The 19560-nt window shown below is 52.2% G+C and overlaps 12 protein-coding genes across 13 annotated transcripts; 9 read left to right on the top strand and 3 right to left on the bottom strand.

Annotated features, from left to right (window-relative positions):
* Positions 1-182: 182 nt before the first annotated feature.
* Positions 183-1718, top strand: CKM354_000154600 (uncharacterized protein; the record flags this gene model as incomplete). The annotated part of the gene is made up of 1 exon (XM_044796675.1): positions 183-1718. The coding sequence occupies one exon, from the start codon at positions 183-185 to the stop codon at positions 1716-1718; it is 1536 nt and encodes a 511-aa protein (XP_044652610.1).
* A 167-nt stretch (positions 1719-1885) lies between these two features.
* On the bottom strand, positions 1886-2674 carry CKM354_000154500 (uncharacterized protein; the record flags this gene model as incomplete). Its single annotated transcript, XM_044796674.1, has 3 exons — positions 1886-2200; positions 2260-2344; positions 2397-2674. 3 exons carry the CDS (start codon positions 2672-2674, stop codon positions 1886-1888), a joined length of 678 nt encoding a protein of 225 aa, XP_044652609.1.
* A 614-nt stretch (positions 2675-3288) lies between these two features.
* CKM354_000154400 (uncharacterized protein) lies at positions 3289-3837 on the top strand (the record flags this gene model as incomplete). Its single annotated transcript, XM_044796673.1, has 4 exons — positions 3289-3309; positions 3357-3495; positions 3548-3588; positions 3643-3837. 4 exons carry the CDS (start codon positions 3289-3291, stop codon positions 3835-3837), a joined length of 396 nt encoding a protein of 131 aa, XP_044652608.1.
* A 1562-nt stretch (positions 3838-5399) lies between these two features.
* CKM354_000154300 (uncharacterized protein) lies at positions 5400-6303 on the bottom strand (the record flags this gene model as incomplete). Its single annotated transcript, XM_044796672.1, has 3 exons — positions 5400-5694; positions 5747-6230; positions 6291-6303. 3 exons carry the CDS (start codon positions 6301-6303, stop codon positions 5400-5402), a joined length of 792 nt encoding a protein of 263 aa, XP_044652607.1.
* A 957-nt stretch (positions 6304-7260) lies between these two features.
* On the top strand, positions 7261-8208 carry CKM354_000154200 (uncharacterized protein; the record flags this gene model as incomplete). The annotated part of the gene is made up of 1 exon (XM_044796671.1): positions 7261-8208. One exon carries the CDS (start codon positions 7261-7263, stop codon positions 8206-8208), a length of 948 nt encoding a protein of 315 aa, XP_044652606.1.
* Positions 8209-8591: 383 nt separating this feature from the next.
* On the top strand, positions 8592-10304 carry CKM354_000154100 (uroporphyrinogen-III C-methyltransferase; the record flags this gene model as incomplete). The annotated part of the gene is made up of 1 exon (XM_044796670.1): positions 8592-10304. One exon carries the CDS (start codon positions 8592-8594, stop codon positions 10302-10304), a length of 1713 nt encoding a protein of 570 aa, XP_044652605.1.
* Positions 10305-10791: 487 nt separating this feature from the next.
* CKM354_000154000 (uncharacterized protein) lies at positions 10792-11733 on the top strand (the record flags this gene model as incomplete). The annotated part of the gene is made up of 1 exon (XM_044796669.1): positions 10792-11733. One exon carries the CDS (start codon positions 10792-10794, stop codon positions 11731-11733), a length of 942 nt encoding a protein of 313 aa, XP_044652604.1.
* Positions 11734-12469: 736 nt separating this feature from the next.
* On the top strand, positions 12470-12846 carry CKM354_000153900 (uncharacterized protein; the record flags this gene model as incomplete). Its single annotated transcript, XM_044796668.1, has 2 exons — positions 12470-12772; positions 12823-12846. The coding sequence occupies 2 exons, from the start codon at positions 12470-12472 to the stop codon at positions 12844-12846; spliced, it is 327 nt and encodes a 108-aa protein (XP_044652603.1).
* A 1328-nt stretch (positions 12847-14174) lies between these two features.
* CKM354_000153800 (uncharacterized protein) lies at positions 14175-14552 on the top strand (the record flags this gene model as incomplete). Its single annotated transcript, XM_044796667.1, has 2 exons — positions 14175-14463; positions 14521-14552. 2 exons carry the CDS (start codon positions 14175-14177, stop codon positions 14550-14552), a joined length of 321 nt encoding a protein of 106 aa, XP_044652602.1.
* Positions 14553-15091: 539 nt separating this feature from the next.
* CKM354_000153700 (uncharacterized protein) lies at positions 15092-16150 on the top strand (the record flags this gene model as incomplete). Its single annotated transcript, XM_044796666.1, has 1 exon — positions 15092-16150. One exon carries the CDS (start codon positions 15092-15094, stop codon positions 16148-16150), a length of 1059 nt encoding a protein of 352 aa, XP_044652601.1.
* Positions 16151-17029: 879 nt separating this feature from the next.
* CKM354_000153600 (uncharacterized protein) lies at positions 17030-17593 on the top strand (the record flags this gene model as incomplete). 2 transcript variants are annotated; one of them, XM_044796664.1, is made up of 4 exons in its annotated part: positions 17030-17058; positions 17114-17151; positions 17288-17359; positions 17448-17593. In XM_044796664.1, the coding sequence occupies 4 exons, from the start codon at positions 17030-17032 to the stop codon at positions 17591-17593; spliced, it is 285 nt and encodes a 94-aa protein (XP_044652599.1). The 2 variants fall into 2 exon arrangements, with proteins under 2 accessions (XP_044652599.1, XP_044652600.1); XM_044796665.1 differs by lacking the exon at positions 17288-17359.
* A 581-nt stretch (positions 17594-18174) lies between these two features.
* Positions 18175-19530, bottom strand: CKM354_000153500 (uncharacterized protein; the record flags this gene model as incomplete). The annotated part of the gene is made up of 1 exon (XM_044796663.1): positions 18175-19530. One exon carries the CDS (start codon positions 19528-19530, stop codon positions 18175-18177), a length of 1356 nt encoding a protein of 451 aa, XP_044652598.1.
* Positions 19531-19560: the final 30 nt, after the last annotated feature.

Here is a 19560-nt window from a genome sequence, read left to right as displayed (position 1 = left end):
GTATATGTTTGCCCTGGGTAATTCATTGAAGCCAATCAATCTTGTCAAAATTTGATGCCCGAGATGAGCCAAACTCGGACTTTACAATTTCACCTCTGGCACGCAAAGTAGAAACTGAATCTCGACGAGAACTCGAATGTCGCACTGCTTCTTCGCGACGGTGATGTATAACTATTGAACCAATGTCCCCATCGAACACTAATGTACTACGCCCTGTCCAAACTGCTGATCCCGCGGACACGATCTGGTCCGCGATTTCACAAGATGCATTTCGAGAGAATCTGGTCGCTCTTGAGAAAAAGACGAACGCAGTTCCCGTCGACGTCCTGACTGCGAAGACTGGAGAGAAACTCGATCAACATGCTCCTCCGGGACCCTGCATACCACTTCGTATCGAGAAGCAAGTCGCAGACGATCTGGCATACATCGCAGCTGTGGGCGAGGGAGCTCAAAGTGTCGCAGCCGTTTGTCTCAAAGTTCATATTCGCACATCGGCAAGTTCGAAGCCAGATTCGGACGATGTTGATCAGAAGAGTACTACAGCTTTACTGGTCGTCAAAATCGCCGGCATGGATATTGTGGACGAAAAGGTGAAGAATATGCTTCAACAGGTCATTGATGTGATGCAAAATTTGAGTCGACTGGCCGCCACCAGAAGAACACCGGAAAGCTCGAATTCTCCAGAACAAGGAGTCTACGCAAAAGCGATAGAAAAAATCTTCAATCTCGTAATTTCCCACCATCGCCAAAAACTTCTCGGCCGCTTGCGGTCTCGCAAATGGATCAAGCCCACATATCTCGACCGTACGCACAAGAAACCTCTCTGGCAGGATTTTACGAACGTGATACATCGTGTTCAACACGTGTTTCCACGGAAAGCAGATTGGAAGGTACGAAAATCTGTGATAGAAAGTTTGGAAGGTTTGCAGAAAACCTGTGAGTCATTCGAAAGCACGAGTGAAGCTGAGACAGAAGAGAAGCTGAGAGAACTCGTTAAAAGTTCGTGGAAATTTTGTCAGAGGAAAGAGATGGGAGATTTTGCGCAGAAGCTGGAGAGTGGTAAGGCGGGAAGGACGGCGCAGGTCGCGGCTGCGGTCAAGACTTTGAGGCAGGTGGAGAAGATTGGGGCGTATTGGCGGACTGCGAGAGACTTGGTGACAGTGGCGGGAGGGGTGTATTCTGAGGCATTCAGTTCGATACAGCTGGAGTTTGTCAACCCGTATGCTAGCGTGCCGACAGATATTACGTACGAACCTTGGGCTGGGAAATGTCATGTGCATGCAGAAGTGCAGTTGGTCGTGGAGGAGGCTTTGGCCGGGACTGGGTCGGAGGGGCGGGCAAAAGAGGGCGATGAGACGGTGGTCGTGAAGCCGCGTATCATCGGCACCAGCAAGTATCTTTGCTATCTGTGCTACCTGTTCCTGCATTATCACGGGCGATACGAAGCATTGAATACCCATGGACGATTGTACGATCAATGGACTGTTCCAGACTTGGCAGAGTATAGTCCAGAAACGAGAAAGACTCTTTCAGTCGTATTGGAGGAGATGAACGGACATGTATCGCGACAGATCAACGAGACGAAGGGGCTGGTGTGGAGAGCGGAGCCCATGACCAGTCGGCAAAACTTATTAAGCTGCGACGACGAAAAGGAGAACCGGGAAGAAAGCATGGGAAAGTTGAGCGAAGGGCTTGGTTCGTTGAACATTGATTCCTGAAATACAGGGAGCTTTAGGGACTGCGCAGTAAAAGAGCGACCTTTCAAGCAACAAAAGAGAGTCTCAGCCAAGCTCACGGACGTGCAGCACACCAACATCAACATTCCCCGGCGCAGCAAGACCTCTGTCTCCCCAAAGGCACTTTTCGACTTTTCCGGCTTCATGATTTAGTAAACCGTGATACTGCTTCTGCCACTGGACTGGTATCCCTCTGTTGCCACAATCTGGTAATTGTGAGTTCCGAGTCTCATGCCATACTGAGCCCAAGCATTGAAGTGGTTGGCCATGTTGACAGTTCCGCCGACACGCTTGCTCGTGCGAACAGACCAGTACTGCTGGAATGTCTGAATGCCGTCGATTGAAGGGGCGTTGGTGCGGGTTGAGACGTAGATATTGTAGGTGCCACCGTCGGTGTTCACGGTTCCTTTGTACTGGGCTCCACTGCTGGGGTTGTAGGTGCCGAAAGACTCGACCACGTAGTACTGTATAAACGCATTAAAGAGGGCACTGTGACGGATCCAAGGAAAATAATGCTACATACCTCGATCAAGGGGTTACGAGTCCATCCATAGACGGCGAGGTAGCCATTGCCACTTGGGCTGAAGGTGCCGCTGTAGTTAATGGTTCTGCAAGCTGGATCAGCATATGCTCGAATAGTTCACATTGATGTTCGCTTACCTAGCCGATCCAGTAGCCCAGCCCTTACCACCGACAAAGTTTCCGACGTTGGTCCATTGAACAGTGTACGATCCACCGGCTCCGTTCTGGTAGTTGACCTGGCCTCCACCGTCGGTCCAGAAGGAATAGTAGTAGCCATTGTGCGTGCCAGTTCCAGACTGCGATTGACGAGCTTCGAGTGCTGTGCCCTCTGGATTGCGGACATCGAGAGAAGTTGGCGCTGCGTATGTGGCCGCTGCCGCCGCAATAGCGTACAAAAGTGAGGTCAAAGACAACATAATGGCGATTGTTTGATTGGGTTCTTGAAGTGAGTTTCAGGCAAATTGATTGCGAGCATCTTGGTATGAGAAGCTGACTTATATACCACCATTTTTCGATCATTTCTTGTACCTCTTGCGCTTCATGCGTTGACAGCATTTTTGGCTAAAGCATTGCCCTCGCTCTTGCTCATGAGGAGCAAACAAGCCATACCAAGAGGCCAAGATCGTGTAGGAGGATGTGCCAAGTGAGTGAGGAAAGCCTGTCGAAGTACAACGACAAGACCATTGATTGCTGAACTCCTCTGCTTGAGACAAGCCAAGGATACTCAGCTGAGGCGGTATCGACGAAAGAGGGCATAAGCGTTCAGCCCTGCATGATCTACCCAGCCGATGTTGGACAAACTCCAGAGTAGTTCGACACCAATTCGCGGACCTCGACTGCAGAGTGATGATCTTTTGTCCTAGTGGACGACTCTAGATTGTTGTACTTAGCCTAAATCCGTTGAGATTCTCGTTATGAGTCCAGACCATGATAGCTGTATATTTATCTCGTTCAGTTAGCAGCTGGCACGTGGCTCAAACATGTATATTTCATCTGGCAGTGGAATGGTAAGGCTAGAGCCGCCGGCAACATGCGCTGGGAACTTGCCAAGGTATGGCCTCTCAACAATAGCGAGATTCGATGTGCTAACACCGATAGGGCGCCTTGGTCGACGAGGACACGAAAGTTGAGTTCGGTTTGAGCCGCACGGTGTACGAGAACGAGCCGCCCTCTGCTCACCAACTGGACATCTATTGCAGTGAAGACGATGAGCCTCAGTACTACCTACGTGAGCAAGGTATGTCATTGAGCACAACGATTTGCATCAGGTCTCAACTGACCTATACTAGGTGTTTTCAAACTTGCGAGCATCCGCCTCAACTTCGACGGAGTGGATCTCAGTTCTTGCCCGAACAAGGTCAAGAACGGCTAGCGTATCTATCAGGTCTCGAGCAAGGTCATTGTTCAGTTTGGTCACCGCCGCGGAGTCCTCATGTTCACGTGCTACGCGGGCGGCCAGGAGATCGGCAATGCCGAGATCACATTCGACGGCCAGAGCACCACCGACGTCGCTGAAGCACTCGGTGATCTGGACATCGGTGACACTGGCGCTTACGCACCAGGCTGCGGTGTTCAATAGGTGCTGGCCAAAAACTTCCATGGCTAGCGGCTGCTCACCCAACAGTGGCTTATTGAATGATGTACGCAAGTACTCAACATAAAGGCATAGTAAAGAAGCATGATAGCGAATTCGGAAAGCGGTGTCCAGAGTATGCGAGGCATGAGACACAGTGACTGTAGAGCGAAATTCTTGGTAGCCACCGCAATGTCACGCATCTGTCAGAAATTCGATCCTTCACCATCCAGCTCTCCCAATGTATTTGGAAAGCTCCAGAACAGTCTGTCTCGAGAACGATGCTCCTGCATCGCTTCTTCAGCTCGCCACGATATTTGCTGATAAAATGCTCATGTCGTTTCCCTCTTCTATGCACTTCCACCTGGATGAGCATCAATCTCACCATGTTCTACACATACAGCTCTTCCCCAGCTGGATCAATATCATTCACACTCGCGTTCGTCACAATCCCAGTGTTCTCTTGTTCGCGCTGGATGTTACAGAGTCGATGTTATCAAGAGGAGGGAGATTAGTGACCACGTCAGATTTCAAAGGGCTTCAGCGAGGAGTGTGAGATAAGGCAAGCATCGGGAATCGACAAGTCTGCTGTGCATGCTCTTCGATTCCACGTGCTTGCATCAAGACATAGCAAAAGTGCAATCGCTATTTGCGACCGCAAGATACTGACATAGCGAGACCGGGCTTGAGCATCTACCCCGGGAACTCTCAAAGACGGCATTCTCCAAATCATATCACCCAAAAAGCACCTGCGCTCAATACCACATCTCATCCCGCCAATTCCAACTCATCTGACATCAGCAAAAGACGCAGGTACGATCCCCAAGGATCAATCTGCATACAGCAAGAGCAAAAAGCATGCTCAACCGATGACCCTGTTGCCATATTTGAAATGTCGACCCAAGAAAGCTCTGCGCAAGAAGCTTTAGCAGTCGTCATGCGTCATTGACATCCGAAGCACGAGCAAGTGAAGTACACGCATGCCAAGACCTCGGATGTTCTGGGTGGAGGCCAACGCGTCGATGAGGTGTCGAGCACGAGAATTCCGAACAGACAGTGAGGTAGCCAAAAGGCTGCGAGACCGATGCTTGTAGCGGTCTGCGTGGCAGATGGAGCAAAAGCCTCGTGTCGACGCGTATATCTTCGACATAGCCACTTCGACCCATGTCGGTTGCAAGCTTGCACGACTTCCGGGAAGAAGTGGAGGAGCATGACCGAATATCCAGCATGAACGCGATAGGTATCGCGAAAAGAGAAACTGAAGAGGAAGAGTTTCTGGAGAAGACTTGATATCATTACATCGGAAAACACATTACATATTTTTTCTTCGATCAGACTTATTCCAGTTGGTATCGTATATTCAAACTCTGGTGGCATCAAAACTAGCCGTGCAGTCGTAAGAGGCGTCAATACATGTCGAACGTTACGAGATAATTTCTTCATCCATCCTCATCCCCCGTCTTCCACATGCTTGGTTCTGTCGTTCATGGTACATCGTCGCGTTGGATTAATTATGATGGCGACACGCGTCTAGTCGTACCTGCGAGCCTCATATTAGCACCGCGCATTTATGCTGGGTCACGAGCATAGGAAGTCGGTGCTGGGATGCCATACTCGTCCTTGACGCGTCGGTCGCTCGAGCTATCGATGAAGCTTCCCCTGCTGCGTGTGCTCCTCTTGCGACCAAAGTATGAGGTCTTTGTCTTGCTGCTGTCCTTGCCAGCGGCACCACCAATGCAGACCAAGACTGCGGCGATGAACAGGGCTGCGACAGATCCCCATGTGAAACCGTAGGCGTAGCGTCCGAGGCTGGCCTCTTGGCCGTTGGAGTTGAGTTGGTTGCGGGCCTTGACAGTCCAGGCACTGCGATGATGTTAGCGACGCGTTGGTTGCAGATACGAGTCGAAGTACTCACGTCATCAGTGCAGCAGCAACGGATTGCATCATAAAGGCGATCAAGCCGAAGAGGCCAGTCAGGTATGCTCCGAGACGCGCGCAAATGGCGAGCACGCTGATGAAGAAGGTAACGACGGAGAAGAACAGGGCGATCAGGTAGAAAGCCCAGGCGACGCGGCTGAGATAGTAGTAGGTGTTGTTGTCGAGGAACGGCTCTGGCACACCAGTCTCAGTGCCAAAGTTTCGCGCGAGGTCGAAGGGAATAGCAGCGCGCTTTGGGCCACAGTCGACATTTCGGCTGCCATCAGCGCCGCAGATAGCGAGGTAGGTCCATCGAGCTGGGTTGCGGTATTGATCGTTGCCGTTCGAGATGCCGTTTGTTGTCGACTGCAGGAAATAGACGAGGTTCAATGGCGTTGAGTTGAGGCCTGACAGGATGATGAAGAACTGCAGGACGATGGCGCCAGCGGTCAGGACGAGCGCCGTGATGGCGAGGATGGGGCCTGCAAATGATATGAGCAGCAGTTCGCGATGGCGCTGTCAGTGTTGCAGGAGCTACTCACGTGCGCCTGCCATTGCAGACTACAGTGTCGCTGGAGGAGAGGGCTGACAGGGGAATGCCAGAGTCAGGCTCGTGCCTTTGTTGTTGTGTGGCTCGCTGTAGTTCGTCCTGAAACCGAGATGCAGCGACAGCAGCAGCAGAACGAGGACGAGGTCGGACAGTGGCAGGATTAAAGCTGTCGGCGAGTAGCGCGCGGACGGCAGGTTTGTATGACCTTAGCCTGTGCCGTGGGAGGGTGACGTGGGCGCTGCTGGTGACCAGAGCGACGCTGTGGCTTTGACTCTTGGTTTTACACTTTACCGGCGTGACAATGACGTCTCGCGAAGCCACGGCCGGAGTATTGCGATCAGCCCAATGCCCACCTCCTATCCAAACCGTTCCCAACGAGAGCGAGCACAGATACAAAATATGAGTGATAGATGGTATATACTGTAAAAGTGCAGTGTGTGGAAGAAAGTCAGCGTCGAAGAAGTCAGCATTCCTCACGCTGGAGACAATGCCATCCATCCTTGTGCAGCTCCCAGAGCTCCAGAGTCGCGTTGCTAGGAAGCCTGGTGACGTAGCGCACCTCGCGCCAACCAGATCAAGCTGCCGCCAGCTCGGGCCACGACCGTTGCCAAGTTGCACTGAGCGCGCATATCGATCGGCTGTTCATTGGCCATGTACCAGACCGACAGACAACGGTCGTTGTAGGCAGAAGTCGGACCGCGATGACTGTTGGTGTGAATTGAGCAGAATTGGACAAATGATGTTGTGGCCTCTGAACATGAGCCCGTGGGTGCGAAGATGGAGTGATAGCTGAAAAAGAAAGCCATCGTGAATGGTGAGACGGCAGCCGAACGATCGGGAAAGCGCCTGCTCCCTCCCGGATCACCAACAGGCTTCTGCTCTCCTCGGCCCTCACGCGCCAGCCAATCCAGTGACATCGGAGCATTCTGCCTCTGATGCACAAAACGGTATAGTCAACGAAAATGACAACACTGCTCTGGCCGCCCATCCCGCCCGAGGATCTGGCCCGCGAGGAAGAGGGAACACTTGCTAGCGAGTTGGAATGGCTGCTGGGATCGCTGCAGGACACGCTCAAGTCCCTGAAAGAAGGGTTGGAAGAGTGCGCTGAATTGCTTGCGCCCAAAGAACCAGGCTCGACGCTGGTGTTGTCATCTCTCAGATCAGAAAGTCTGAAGGGCTTCATCACGCGAGTGGGCACGCGCATAGTCAAGGGCGATGTGCAGCTGCGACTGCCATCTCTACCGCCGCCAAAAGGTCAGAGCAGCTACAAGCTGACCATTTCCTCTCTCCCAACCGCGCCTACCATCGTGCTCGAGCAACTGACCACAGCACGAACACTCATCAATGCATGTCTGGATGTGGTCGACGCTACACTATGGACAGGCGACAGCACAAACGCCGACTTCATCTCTGGACAGCTGCGACTGCTGCATGGCAACATCGAAGAAGCTAAGAACTCCCTGAAAGGATGGACAGAGAGCCAGAAGCCGTGGCATGAGGTGCCGCTAGACGAAAACGCCTTCAATCCACCTCTTCCCGCCTATGTGTCCTTCCACCTGTCCATATCCGAAGCCGCGGTCCTGCTCAACGTTCGAACGCTCGAACTTGCCGATCCACATACGGGCACAAACACGCCTTTAGGCATTCCGGGGTCATCCTTCAGTGGCTTCGGTCTGCGCGAAAGACTTGCAACCGCGCTGGGAGGGCCTAGGCAAGCTGGTCACGATGAGGCGCACGAAGTCTTCACATACAAAGGTCAGGAGGTACGGGTGCGAGACAAAGTCAGGATCGAATCGCAAGATCCAAGCCTGATGGCAGCAATGGCCAAACTTGGAGCTTTGGAGCGGAATGTTGCATTGTCAAGACGGGCACTGGATGTGATCATGGGCAAAGATCAGGAAGATGTGTGAGGAGATTGGATCGCCGTACGGCGCACAAGGATATCTACACACCAAAGATTCTGATATGCTATCGAAAACCCATCTCCACGGCATGTCTGGGCCTTGTCTGTTTCTCCACGGTCGGGCCACAAAGAAACCACGTGCTAGCGGGCTTCTCCGGATTTCCGTCCACGGCGCCGATAACGCAACTCAAAGATTATCAATGCGCGGCTACTGGCTGGCCAACAATTTTTATCGCTAGTGTCAGAACGCATTGCTTTGCCACGACCTGTTCCTTGGAGATACTGGGCCGTGAGCGATTGCAGAGATAGTGCATACTTAACATCAAGCGTGTCGTGCCCACCCAACCAGGCTCGACCAGTTGACATTGTTCTTGCGCAAATTACACCGGCATGTCGCCCGCACTACTCACAGCAGTAGATTCCACTGCACATGTACACCTGATCATCGGCTCGAATCCACTCGCAGGAGCACGAATAAGTCGATCGCTCGAGGTTGGCGCAACGCCGATTCTTATCGCTCCGGAATCTGCGACGCTACACTACGGCCTTGCGAAACGGATAGAAGAGCGTGCTGTACAATGGGTGAAGCGCGACTTTGAAGAGACAGACCTCACGACATTGGGGCGAGATGAAGTCGACCATGTCGTAGACGCAGTCTTTGTAACAGCAGGTGGCAAAAGCGCGGTTGGTACCAGGATATCTACACTATGCCGAAGGCTGCGAATTCCAGTCAATGTAGCAGATGCGCCGAATCTCTGCACATTCACGTTGCTATCAACACACAATTCTGGTCCACTGCAGGTTGGCGTCACGACATCTGGGAAGGGCTGCAAGCTCGCATCACGCATCAGAAGAGAAATCGCTGCTGCACTGCCCAATGACCTTGGACCTGCTGTGGAACGCCTCGGCACTGTGAGGAGAAAGATCTGGGAGCAAGATCATGCCAGTGAGGCTGGTGGCGATCTCGAAGCAGAGGACGAAGAGACTGGACAAACGGCGACATTCAACAAACTTGTACTGCCATCAGACGCTGAAGCCGCGAAAGCTCGACGAATGAGGTGGCTATCACAAATTTGCGAGTATTGGCCACTGCGACGTCTCGCTGCGATTACCGATGAGGACGTGGAGCAGATATTGCAGGCTTACAAACAGGAAGCACAAAACACACAACTGGGTGAGACAAAGCCTCCATTGAGTACGACAATGCTCGACTCTCGCCGGAACCAAGGTCGTATTATTTTGGCCGGCTCTGGCCCTGGACATCCGGATTTGCTTACAACTGCCACGCTCAAAGCCATTCGTGGCGCCGATCTCATTCTTGCCGACAAATTAGTACCTGCGCCAGTGCTTGAACTCGTGCCCCGCCGAACGCCCATCCAGATCGCCCGCAAGTTTCCGGGGAATGCAGACCAAGCGCAAGACGAGCTTCATCGTCTTGGTCTCGAAGCCATGCAGCAGGGAAAGACTGTACTGCGACTAAAGCAAGGCGACCCGTATCTGTACGGCCGTGGTGCAGAGGAAGTGGCTTTCTTCAGGGAACATGGTTACGAGGCTATCGTCCTACCTGGCATAACTTCTTCCCTCAGTGCTCCTCTGTTTGCACAAATACCTGCCACGCATCGTTCGGTCAGTGACCAGATCTTGATCTGCACTGGAACTGGAAGAAAGGGAGCGAGTCCCAACCCACCGCAATACCTGAGCAACCAGACTGTTGTTTTCCTTATGGCTTTGCACAGGTTACAAGATCTGATCACCAGTCTGGTCGAACACAAGACGAGCGCATACCCTGTGATGACTCCTTGTGCTGTTATTGAGCGTGCTTCATGTCCAGACCAGCGGGTTATCAGAACAACGCTTGAGCACGTTGTGGCTGCGATCGAAGAGGAAGGGAGTAGACCGCCTGGACTACTTGTTGTCGGTGCTTCGTGCGAAGTCTTGAAGAAGAGTCCGCAGAAGTGGGTAGTCGAGGATGGCTTTCAAGGTCTCGATGCGCTCGATTCGCTTGGGGAGAGTGGGAGAGGACTTGATGGGCTACGAGACGCGCTCTTGACGCCTGGCGTGGAAGAGCCCGTCAAGACGCTGACTGCCCCTGTGACAGTATGAAGTTGAAATAGAGGACATTTCTAGACGAAAATAATAGATCTGCTCTGCAGCCGTGACTCTTCGCACCCAACCTACAAATTCCGCGCGCACATTTTAGCATCTGTCTCTGCGAACGTGGATGCGGCTGTCCATATGCGCTCTTGCCCTCTGCAGGGCACGATACCAAGATTTGGGGGTCAGTGAAATGCACGAAGGAAGCAGCCAATGGTTGACGCCATATCTCGCGATGAGCGAAGTCAAGTATTCGGTCGGAATGTCTCGTTCCGACTTTGTACCAATGCAATGCCTCAACTGAGCTGGTTTCCGCAAACTCTGGCAAGGAAGTGCTCGGAATTAGCTACCACAATGGCCATGCCGACGAATGCCGACTGCTCCACCAGCAGTTGCCGACACCACTTGCTCTTTTCACCTCCGTTGCTATAGGTAAAACCGTGGCCTTCTGCCCCTCCTTTCCCAAGTACAAACATCACAAAACAAAGCCGCGAAAATGAAGCTCCTCTACCCAACCTCACTAGAACTAAACGTCGACTCTTTCAAAGGTTTCGCAACAGAATACCACCCATACAATGTGAAAGAGCCTATCCCAGATGACCTCATCGACGCCGAGATTCTGGTGACTTGGACCAACACAGCAGATAACCTCAAAGATGCCGCTTCACGAATGAAGAATCTGAAATGGATTCAATCACTCGCCGCCGGACCGAATGATGTTTTCAATGCCGGGTTCTCGAAAGATATCACCGTCACCACCGGATCGAGCTTACATGATTACACAGTAGCAGAACATACTCTTGCCTTACTCCTCAATGCCGCGAGGAAATTTTATGAGATGAGAGATTACCAGTTACAAGGCAAGTGGCCTGGACATCTTGGAGGACCGCAGCCGGATCGTCCAAAAGGGAAGTTTACGAGTTTGAGGGGAGCGAATGTTTTGATTTGGGGTTATGGGAATATTGCCAAGGCTTTGACGCCACATTTGGTTAGTTTGGGGGCGAATGTTACTGGTGTTGCGAGATCGGCTGGTGTGAGGAATGGGGTGGAAGTGATCGATGAGCAAGCTCTTCAGCAGCAGTTGAAGAAGACTGATGCGCTGGTTATGATTTTGCCGGGAAGTGATAGTACGAAGAATGCTTTGAACAAGGAGCGATTGGCGGCGCTGCCGGATCATGCTTGGGTGGTTAATGTTGGGCGGGGGACGAGTGTGGATGAGGAGGCTTTGGCTGATGCGTTGGATGCGGGGACGATTGGTGGGGCGGCGTTGGATGTTTTTGTGCAGGAGCCTTTGCAGACGGAGTCGAGGTTATGGAAGACACCGAACACGATTATCAGTCCTCATGCTGCTGGAGGGCGGCCGCAGGGAGCTGAGGGGTTGATCTCGGAGAACTTGAGGAGGTTCATGTCTGGTCAAGAGCTCAGGAATATCGCTTGACTCGTGGTTCGTGGAGTTCATGAGCGTGCCAAGCTGTAGGACTTCGTATCGCGCATCTGGACTTCACTTCCTCAGGATTGTAGCACTTTAACAGGGTAGACTAACTACAACATCTCGTCGTTACAGGGCTCGACTCCGGTCATGATATGTCTATCGAGTACAAGAAGCAGAACACGTACTTCGTATGTAGAAGGCACTGAAAGATCATTGGAAACGTTATTTGACTGACCTAGGCTTGCCCTAGACAACATTGCATCTGAAACACTACTCACAAGCATCACCTTTCAGCCAGCTTAAGGAGTCTGCCTGTACTGTATTGCTTGGACCTTGAAGCCTGATAGGGCTTCGAGTTTCCAATCGCTAAGTATAGGCTGAAGTCCCAAGCAAGCTTACCATATGGCTGCGATTAGCGATACGGCGAACAACATCCGCGATCAGCAAAGCTCCAGAACGTCCGCATTCCTACGAGGACGACTCCGGTCCATTATAGGATACAGCATGCCAAGAGCCCTAGGCTTTGGCTAAAGAGCTTGCAGGGAACATGAAGCTTGTAAAATTAGCATACCATGCCCGCCGATGATTGCCGGACATGGGAGCAATGGTATGACAAGGACTTCAGGAGCACGTCCACGTTCAGACATCACGAACAAATCTGAGCAGCGCGTGTCTCGCGGGGCCAGAATACCTTCCTTCACCATTACCAGTTGAGCTCCACATCCACGAGACATCGCCCAACATGCATCCTCGCCACTTCCTCGCAGCAGCCGCTGCGCTCGCAACCTCCACAAAAGCTCAAAGTTGGGAAAACGACATGGCCACAGACATAACCCGCCGGCCGGTCTCCGCATCCCTCATGAACATCACCTTCTCCTCCGCCGAGAGCCAAAACTGCGGCAACGATAGTTCCAACGCCCTCACAATCGCAATCCGAACCATCCCCCAAGACCGCGTCTGCTTCAACCTCGGAAACACCTTCAGCGATCCCACAGCAACCTACTCCATGCGAGGCCTCGACTGCAAAGACAACACAATCTGCGGCGTAAACTACACAATCATCGCATCAGATTTCAGCACGAGTGTGAATTATAGTCAGATTGGGTATACGCAAATTAGTAATCCTTTTGCGGAGGAGGAGCAACAGAGGGCGATGGGCGGGAGGTTGGAATTTCATGTTTATAATGCGGCGAATTGTAAAGAGGATGATGGGGTGAGGAGTCGAGGGTGGGATTGTTTGGATGGGGAGGTGCAGTGTAATACTATGCCGTTTGCTGTGCAGAGCTTTTCGGTTGCGATGACGGATCCGAAGGATGTTGGGCAGAGTAGTTGTGCGGTTGCGAAGGTTAGTGGGGCGGAGAGGAGTGTGGTGAGGTCGTGGAGGACGAGTGGTGGGGTTGCGGTGGTAGTCGGGTTAATATTAGGGTTTGGATATTTATCGTGAAAAGCACTCTTTGTCTTTCTTCTTGCAGCTGCTGTGCTCTGGCTTGTGGTCCTGCTTGACGGGCTTTGGATGTTTCGCATGGCTTCTGCGGCGTTGAAAAGACTTCACTGGACTGATCTTGTTGCTTCAACGCATGACGCTGGGATCATACTGGTGTCCGCATTGGCTTTGTGATACCCTTTGCAGCACGCTGAAAAGATCTGCGTTACTTGCTTTGAATGCTCTCGGCGCTCTGCGCCAGCCGGGCACACGACTTCGACAGTTGCCTGACAACGAGAAGCCGGTAGTGTTGAAGCTCCCATGTGCGTGCATCCTCCTTCAGACTGTTGTGTGATTACGTAGTGTCTTGTCAGGGAAGTGCCTTGAAGTGACCCTAGGTGCGAGACTTTACCAATAGGGAATCCGAAACCTCTGGGCGTGATCCAGAACGCAAATTTGACTTTCTGCGGCGTCGAAAGGCTTCTGCTACAGATTGCGTTTCGCATGCATATAGGACCAGAAGTGAAGATGAGTAATCGTCGAAGGAAAGCAACCATTTTTCTATGCCAAACTTATTTGCAGACACGCTTTTGGTCAAGCTGGAGGCGTAAGAGCTTGTGGGCTTAAACAGAGTCATGACTCTTAGCATAACGCTCGCTGTGTGGCCAAAAGTGCGTGCGATACTGCAGCCAGTGTTGAGCCAGCATGCAAGTCCTTGTCGACGTTGATCATCCGCGCACTTCCACTTCATGAAATGCCAAACCGGCTTCGGATATGCTGCAGTTCCAGAGCCGCGATATTCCAGCTTAGGTGACAACGAATCGTACGGACTGTGCTGCATGTGATTGTCAAGCATCAACCATTCTCAAGCCACTTGGCAGAGTGACCAGAGCCTGCTGCTAGTCATGAGCAGAACATATATAAAGCGGCATTAGCAGGTTCCAGTGAGTACTCTACCACATCTCAGCACAGAAGCAGCAAGAATCAGCCTACCACTCCTATTTCAAGTTCAGACAGCGCCATCATGCAATTCCAGATCGCATCCCTTCTTGCCATTGGCCTCACGGTCTGCAACGTCCTAGCTGCTCCAGTCTCCGGAGACGCTCTTGTTCCTCGCGAGGAGCAGGCCGCGCAGACTTCGAACGACTTCATCGACGACGCTATTCGCGCGGCCGGAGATTTCTCTGCCGCTTACCAGAATAGCCGTGACTATCCATACGGACGCAACCCATATGACCGCTATGATTACTACGATGGCCCATACCAGAATGGTCCTTACGGTCGACACCGATATGGCCCTGGATACGACAGATGTAAGTTGGCCCGGGTTCGAATGAGCTGAGGGCAGCGAGCTGACAGATCGATTTCAGATGGATACGGCCGTGGTCCGTGGAGGAATTAGATTCGCAGTTCGGCAGCTGCAGATTGGAGGGCTGGAAGGCGTGCAGCGCCACTTGTAGTTTGTGATCACAAACGTTGTGATGAAACTTGAGTCGGCATGAGTAGCAAGCTAGAAGCAGTAGTTTGGTACGAATAACGCAGTTCCACCTTGCGTGTCCTGCGAGACAAAAGTTACCGTGCCTGCAGTTTCTTCGCGCCCGCTGTCAACCTGCGATAATGTGATGGTCAATGATGGCTCATCACTGCATAGCGTGACGTTTCCGAGCCACGGGTGCAGGAGCATTGATCGTCGAACATGTCACCCGATCGCGTTTCATTTGAGGACGTAGGAAGCTTGGGCAATGAGTATCGAGATAGATGGGAATAGGACTTGGTTGAGCGAGGTGTTCATGAGAGAAGCATCGCGTCTGACGAGAAGGTCGAACATCTTGGCATGTCGTGAAGTGGAAGTTGCGGAGTGAACTCGGACTTCCGCAGAGCCGCGTCTCTCGTCTAGACTTCTGGTGCTGCTGGCACACGCTCTCTGCGTCCCATCGTCCAATGTCGAAACGATTGTGTCTTTCATTACTCTCCGCTCCCCAGCGAACCCATCATGAGCAGACGTGTCGCTTGCTCCTCCAGCGACAGCAGATATGGAACACCACCACCGCCCTCGATAGCGACCAAACCGGTCGACTAGCCCGCTCATCATGCCGCTCCTTCTCATCCACCGCTTGCCAGCGCGTCGGTATAAATCGCATGGCCGGTAGACCGCAACAGAAACCCCAGCAGTCGATAACCCTGCAACAGAAACAGGCAATGAAGAAAATGCAGGCTTCTGGCGAACACCTCGATCACGTTGGCCTTCTCGAAGGCACTTTTGTTCCCCCTACAGGTGAAAAGCTTCCTTCGCTCTTTTCTGATCCTCGCGGCCGCTGGAAAGTAGTACGGTATCAATTCAAATCATGGCTCGGAATCATACAATCCCGCCTTACGGCCTTTTGGTTTGTGAAACCAAGGCTAAAGCTGGAGGTTGGCAAGACTCCACGCATTGCGAAAGAGTTGTATGAGGAGATGTATGCAGCTTTTGCCAACGGTAATATGGCAGCAATGCAGGGAAAGGTTGCGCCTGGGCTGCTGAGGAGCTTGAACGACCGGATTGCACAACGAACACCGAACACGCATCTTCAATGGAAATTGCACAAATACATTGGAAGTCCGGAGTGTGTGAGCTACAAATTTGCCATGCCAGAGGTCAAGGGCCCGAATACCACGAGAACAGGTCTCATGCAAGCTGTGGTGAAAATCAAGTCGCAGCAGAGCCTGCTACAAGTGAAAAGGCAGAGGATGAGGGACCCAGCTACAAAGCAACAGGTTGTGGCGGAGATGCCGATTGATCGAAATGGGAAAGAGATTCAGAACTTCGACCGGGAGGTTGAGGAGAAGAAGAACATGAAGACCATGGTGGAGTACTTCGTGATCGAGAGACTCTTGATCAAGGGACAGCTGGGTTCGTGGAGGGCGTGGGGAACTACACAGGAGGCTGATCTGGCGAAACTCCTAAAGGCAGAGAACGAGAAACACAAAGCCTTGATGGGTGGTGAATCACCGATGGGATGAGGACCAGCGCAGCACGAATCTGCAGCTGCTGATACATCATTGAGACCGGGCATGAGCGAGAGAGCGCTGTTCGGCATTCAAGGACAGTCCGAAAGTTGCAGGGTGCAACTTGTACAGAAGATGTTGGATGGCATGCCAATCATCGCATGATATAATGCAGACTCCCGAACTACATTGAATATTTCAAGCACTTCGCTAGCTCCACAAGATTCGGTGTCGAATGGTTGCGTCCACTTCCGCGACCGATGATTCGCATAGTGGAACGCGGCGTGCTCTCAAGATGGGTGAACTGCAGATCCAAAAGACGAGTACATTGTGGTTCTCGTTCGCATAACGAATACTGTCAGATGATGCGACAGTTAGCAATCACATGTGTGAAGTCGACCTGGTCCGTAGTTGATACGTTCTCAGGATTTCGAGAGATGTACGACCCTAAAAATCATTGTACCAAACTGGAGATGTATGCTAGCAAGAATGATCGATCAAATACAAATCAATACCAGTGCTACGCAAAGTTTCGTGTATTCAACAGGCATTAAACGAGTTGACCAACGATTGTACTGCTCCGAGATAGGAAATGCGTTGTTGCCATGATTTAGGGCGCTGAAGCTGGTACAGGAACGCCCATTCTATTGCGATCGATTCTTGCTCTCTGTAGAGTCAACGAGGCCAGACAAAATGGAGCGTCGGCATCTCAAGGTTTGTGTTTCGGCGCTGCAACCAAGCAGGGGTGCCTCAGGTTGCGCGACTTCCATAATCGGACGCCAAGCCGCCCACTCTCGCGGAGCCACGATTTTCGAAGCGCCGACTCTCCAACGACGTTTTGACCTTGACGAGGACAACCCATTCCACCCAGCGACCAGGACAAATACCGCCAACATGACCAAGGGTACCAGCTCCTTCGGAAAGTGAGTTGGCGCACGGCAATTGCACCGACCAGAGGCCATGCTGACCGCACATCAGGCGCCACAACAAGTCGCACGTTCTGTGCAGACGTTGCGGTAAGTCGGCCCTTCGCAAATGGAAATGACGATCAGAGGAGGAGGCATTGGAGTGAGGAGGATGTTGGACAGAAAAGACGCGGTTGAGAAGGATGCTCGGGAAGGGGAAAAATGCTGATGAGAATGAGACATACAGGCCGCCGTTCCATGCACGTCCAGAAGCACACCTGTGCCAACTGCGGATACCCAAGCGCCAGCGTTAGAAAGTGTACGTCAATCTCCCGCGAGCCAGGACGAAAGCGACCGCGATCTCGACTCGACATGCGCACGAACAACTACTAACAACTCCTGTACAGACAACTGGGGCGAGAAGGCTAAGCGAAGAAAGACCACCGGCTCCGGACGCATGCGATCGCTCAAGCTTGTCCCACGCAAGTTCAAGAACGGCTTCCAGAACGGCGCACCAAAGGGTGCCCGCGGCCCAACTGCCGCCTCCTCATAAATGACGACCAACTGGCATGGGAGATGATGGAGCAAAGCATGAAGCTGGGTTGCCAGGAGTTCGGGCGGAGCGGACTTTTTGCCTTCAAAGAGGATACACTGCATCTCAGTCTGGCATGGAAGATCATGGACAATGAGGAAGGTGCATGTGAAAAGTGCCTGCAGCCTCCGCGAGAAATGTGCGCCAAAGTAGTCTAGGAGTAGGCGAAATGGCTGAATTGAGCGACTACGAACTCTGTGCACCCAGCAGTCTCCGGTTTCTCAGTTCTACCTATCGGTCGCAAAAGGGAAGGTGTAAATGCTGACCGCAGGGAATCAATGTCGAGCCACAGCATGCAATCGCCAGCACATCTTGCCTGCCGTTCACCCCGCGAATGAAATTCTGAAATGTCAGACACTGCCTCGGCTTCTGGTCGAACGATCACGAGCCATACACCGCCGTCCGACGGATCATGCGCCCTCTACAGTGGGAAGTATGTTGACATGGGTCAAACAATTCGCACCGATCAATTTGACGGCAGGAGTCTCAATATTGTGATCCGATATGTATTTCACGTCCGGTCTACGTTCCTATCAATTACCCTACACAAAACCGCTTACACCGTCTCTAAACCTCGCAAAGACTTCCACGGGAAAGCCTTCAGCCATTGCCTTGTATCCCTTGGGGTTCAAATGCAAACAATCCCCGCTGTCCAGATCCGGTCTCAACCTCGTCTCATTCGTCGGATCCCTCACAATCCTATCAAAATCTACCAGTGCCTCGAACCCTCCTTGCTTTCCCACAGAGCTTCGAATGAATTCATTTATTCTTGATCTTGTGACCTCTCGCTCTGGCGTACTATAAGCTTGTAATGTGCTGTTCAAGCAGCCGAAAGGTGTGATAGTAGCGCCGAAGACTGGGATTCCGTCTGCATGAATACGTGAGAGGATCTGTCTGTAGCCTTGTACAAGACGATTGTAGACGGCATCTTGCGCTTCGGATGTGGAAGCTGCTGTGCCAATGTCGTTGACGCCTTCGAAGATTAGAGCGTAGCCTACATTAGGGTGTGCCAGGACGTCTCGTTCGATGCGAGACAAGGCGGAGGGCCCAAGTCCATCTGCTAGGATACGATTGCCACCAGCTGCTTGATTCGAGATGGCAATGGACTTGAGGTTCGCGAAGCCGGATTGTATGCGAGAAAAGAGCTGGTCAGGCCAGCGGTCGTTTCCGTTTGTAGTAGAACCTCGTCCATCTGTTATGCTGTCCCCAACGATGACTAAAGACTTGCTGTTCCGCGGTGACCACGCCTCAAGGGCAGAGATCAGATACCAGTGAGCTGTACTTTGCGTGCTGGCATCTGTGAAGTTGGAAGCGGAGGTGTGATCGCCGAAGGAAAGCCAACTTGTTGTCCTTGAGCCTGGATGAGAAGTGATGGCGAAGCCTTGCTGTCCAGAGGCAAGGTACAGACTAATGCTCAGAATCTGGTTGGATTGCACAGACATAGGGATCGGGTCAGATACTGCCAGCGCTCCGGGTGGTATGGTAATACTTGCATTGCTCGAGAAAGTGATACTCTGAAAAGTTGATACATCGATGCCGCTGGCCCCAGTTTTGTTCTGTCCGGCTTCAGCACGGGCTAGTGCAATACTCGCAGTCGTGATAGGTAGCTCGGTTAGACCAAAGGCGTTCGAGATCCGGAGGCGAATATGAGAGCTTGCACCAATGGTCGTCTTGATCGTCTGCCGGATTGTAGTGTCTGGGAACACAGAGTTGCTGCCATTGTACGGCGCCGGAGGAAGATTGGCTGGTTCTGTGAGTTGCGGCATGGAGACCCAAGTGTCGACCCAATGGCCATCTTTGGGACTGGGGGCATTATAGGATCTCTCTTGACGTGTGACCAGGGCACTCGCGAGGCATACTGATGCCAGTAGGGAGTTTGAAATCTTTGAGAATAACATACTGGGCTACTTTGTGTGGCACAATGAATA

Source organism: Cercospora kikuchii (assembly GCF_019650295.1).
Source record: "Cercospora kikuchii DNA, contig_00001, whole genome shotgun sequence".
NCBI classification, from domain to species: domain Eukaryota; kingdom Fungi; phylum Ascomycota; class Dothideomycetes; order Mycosphaerellales; family Mycosphaerellaceae; genus Cercospora; species Cercospora kikuchii.
The sequence above is the reverse complement of the archived record's forward strand: the minus strand, read 5'-3'. Positions and strand labels throughout refer to the sequence as shown.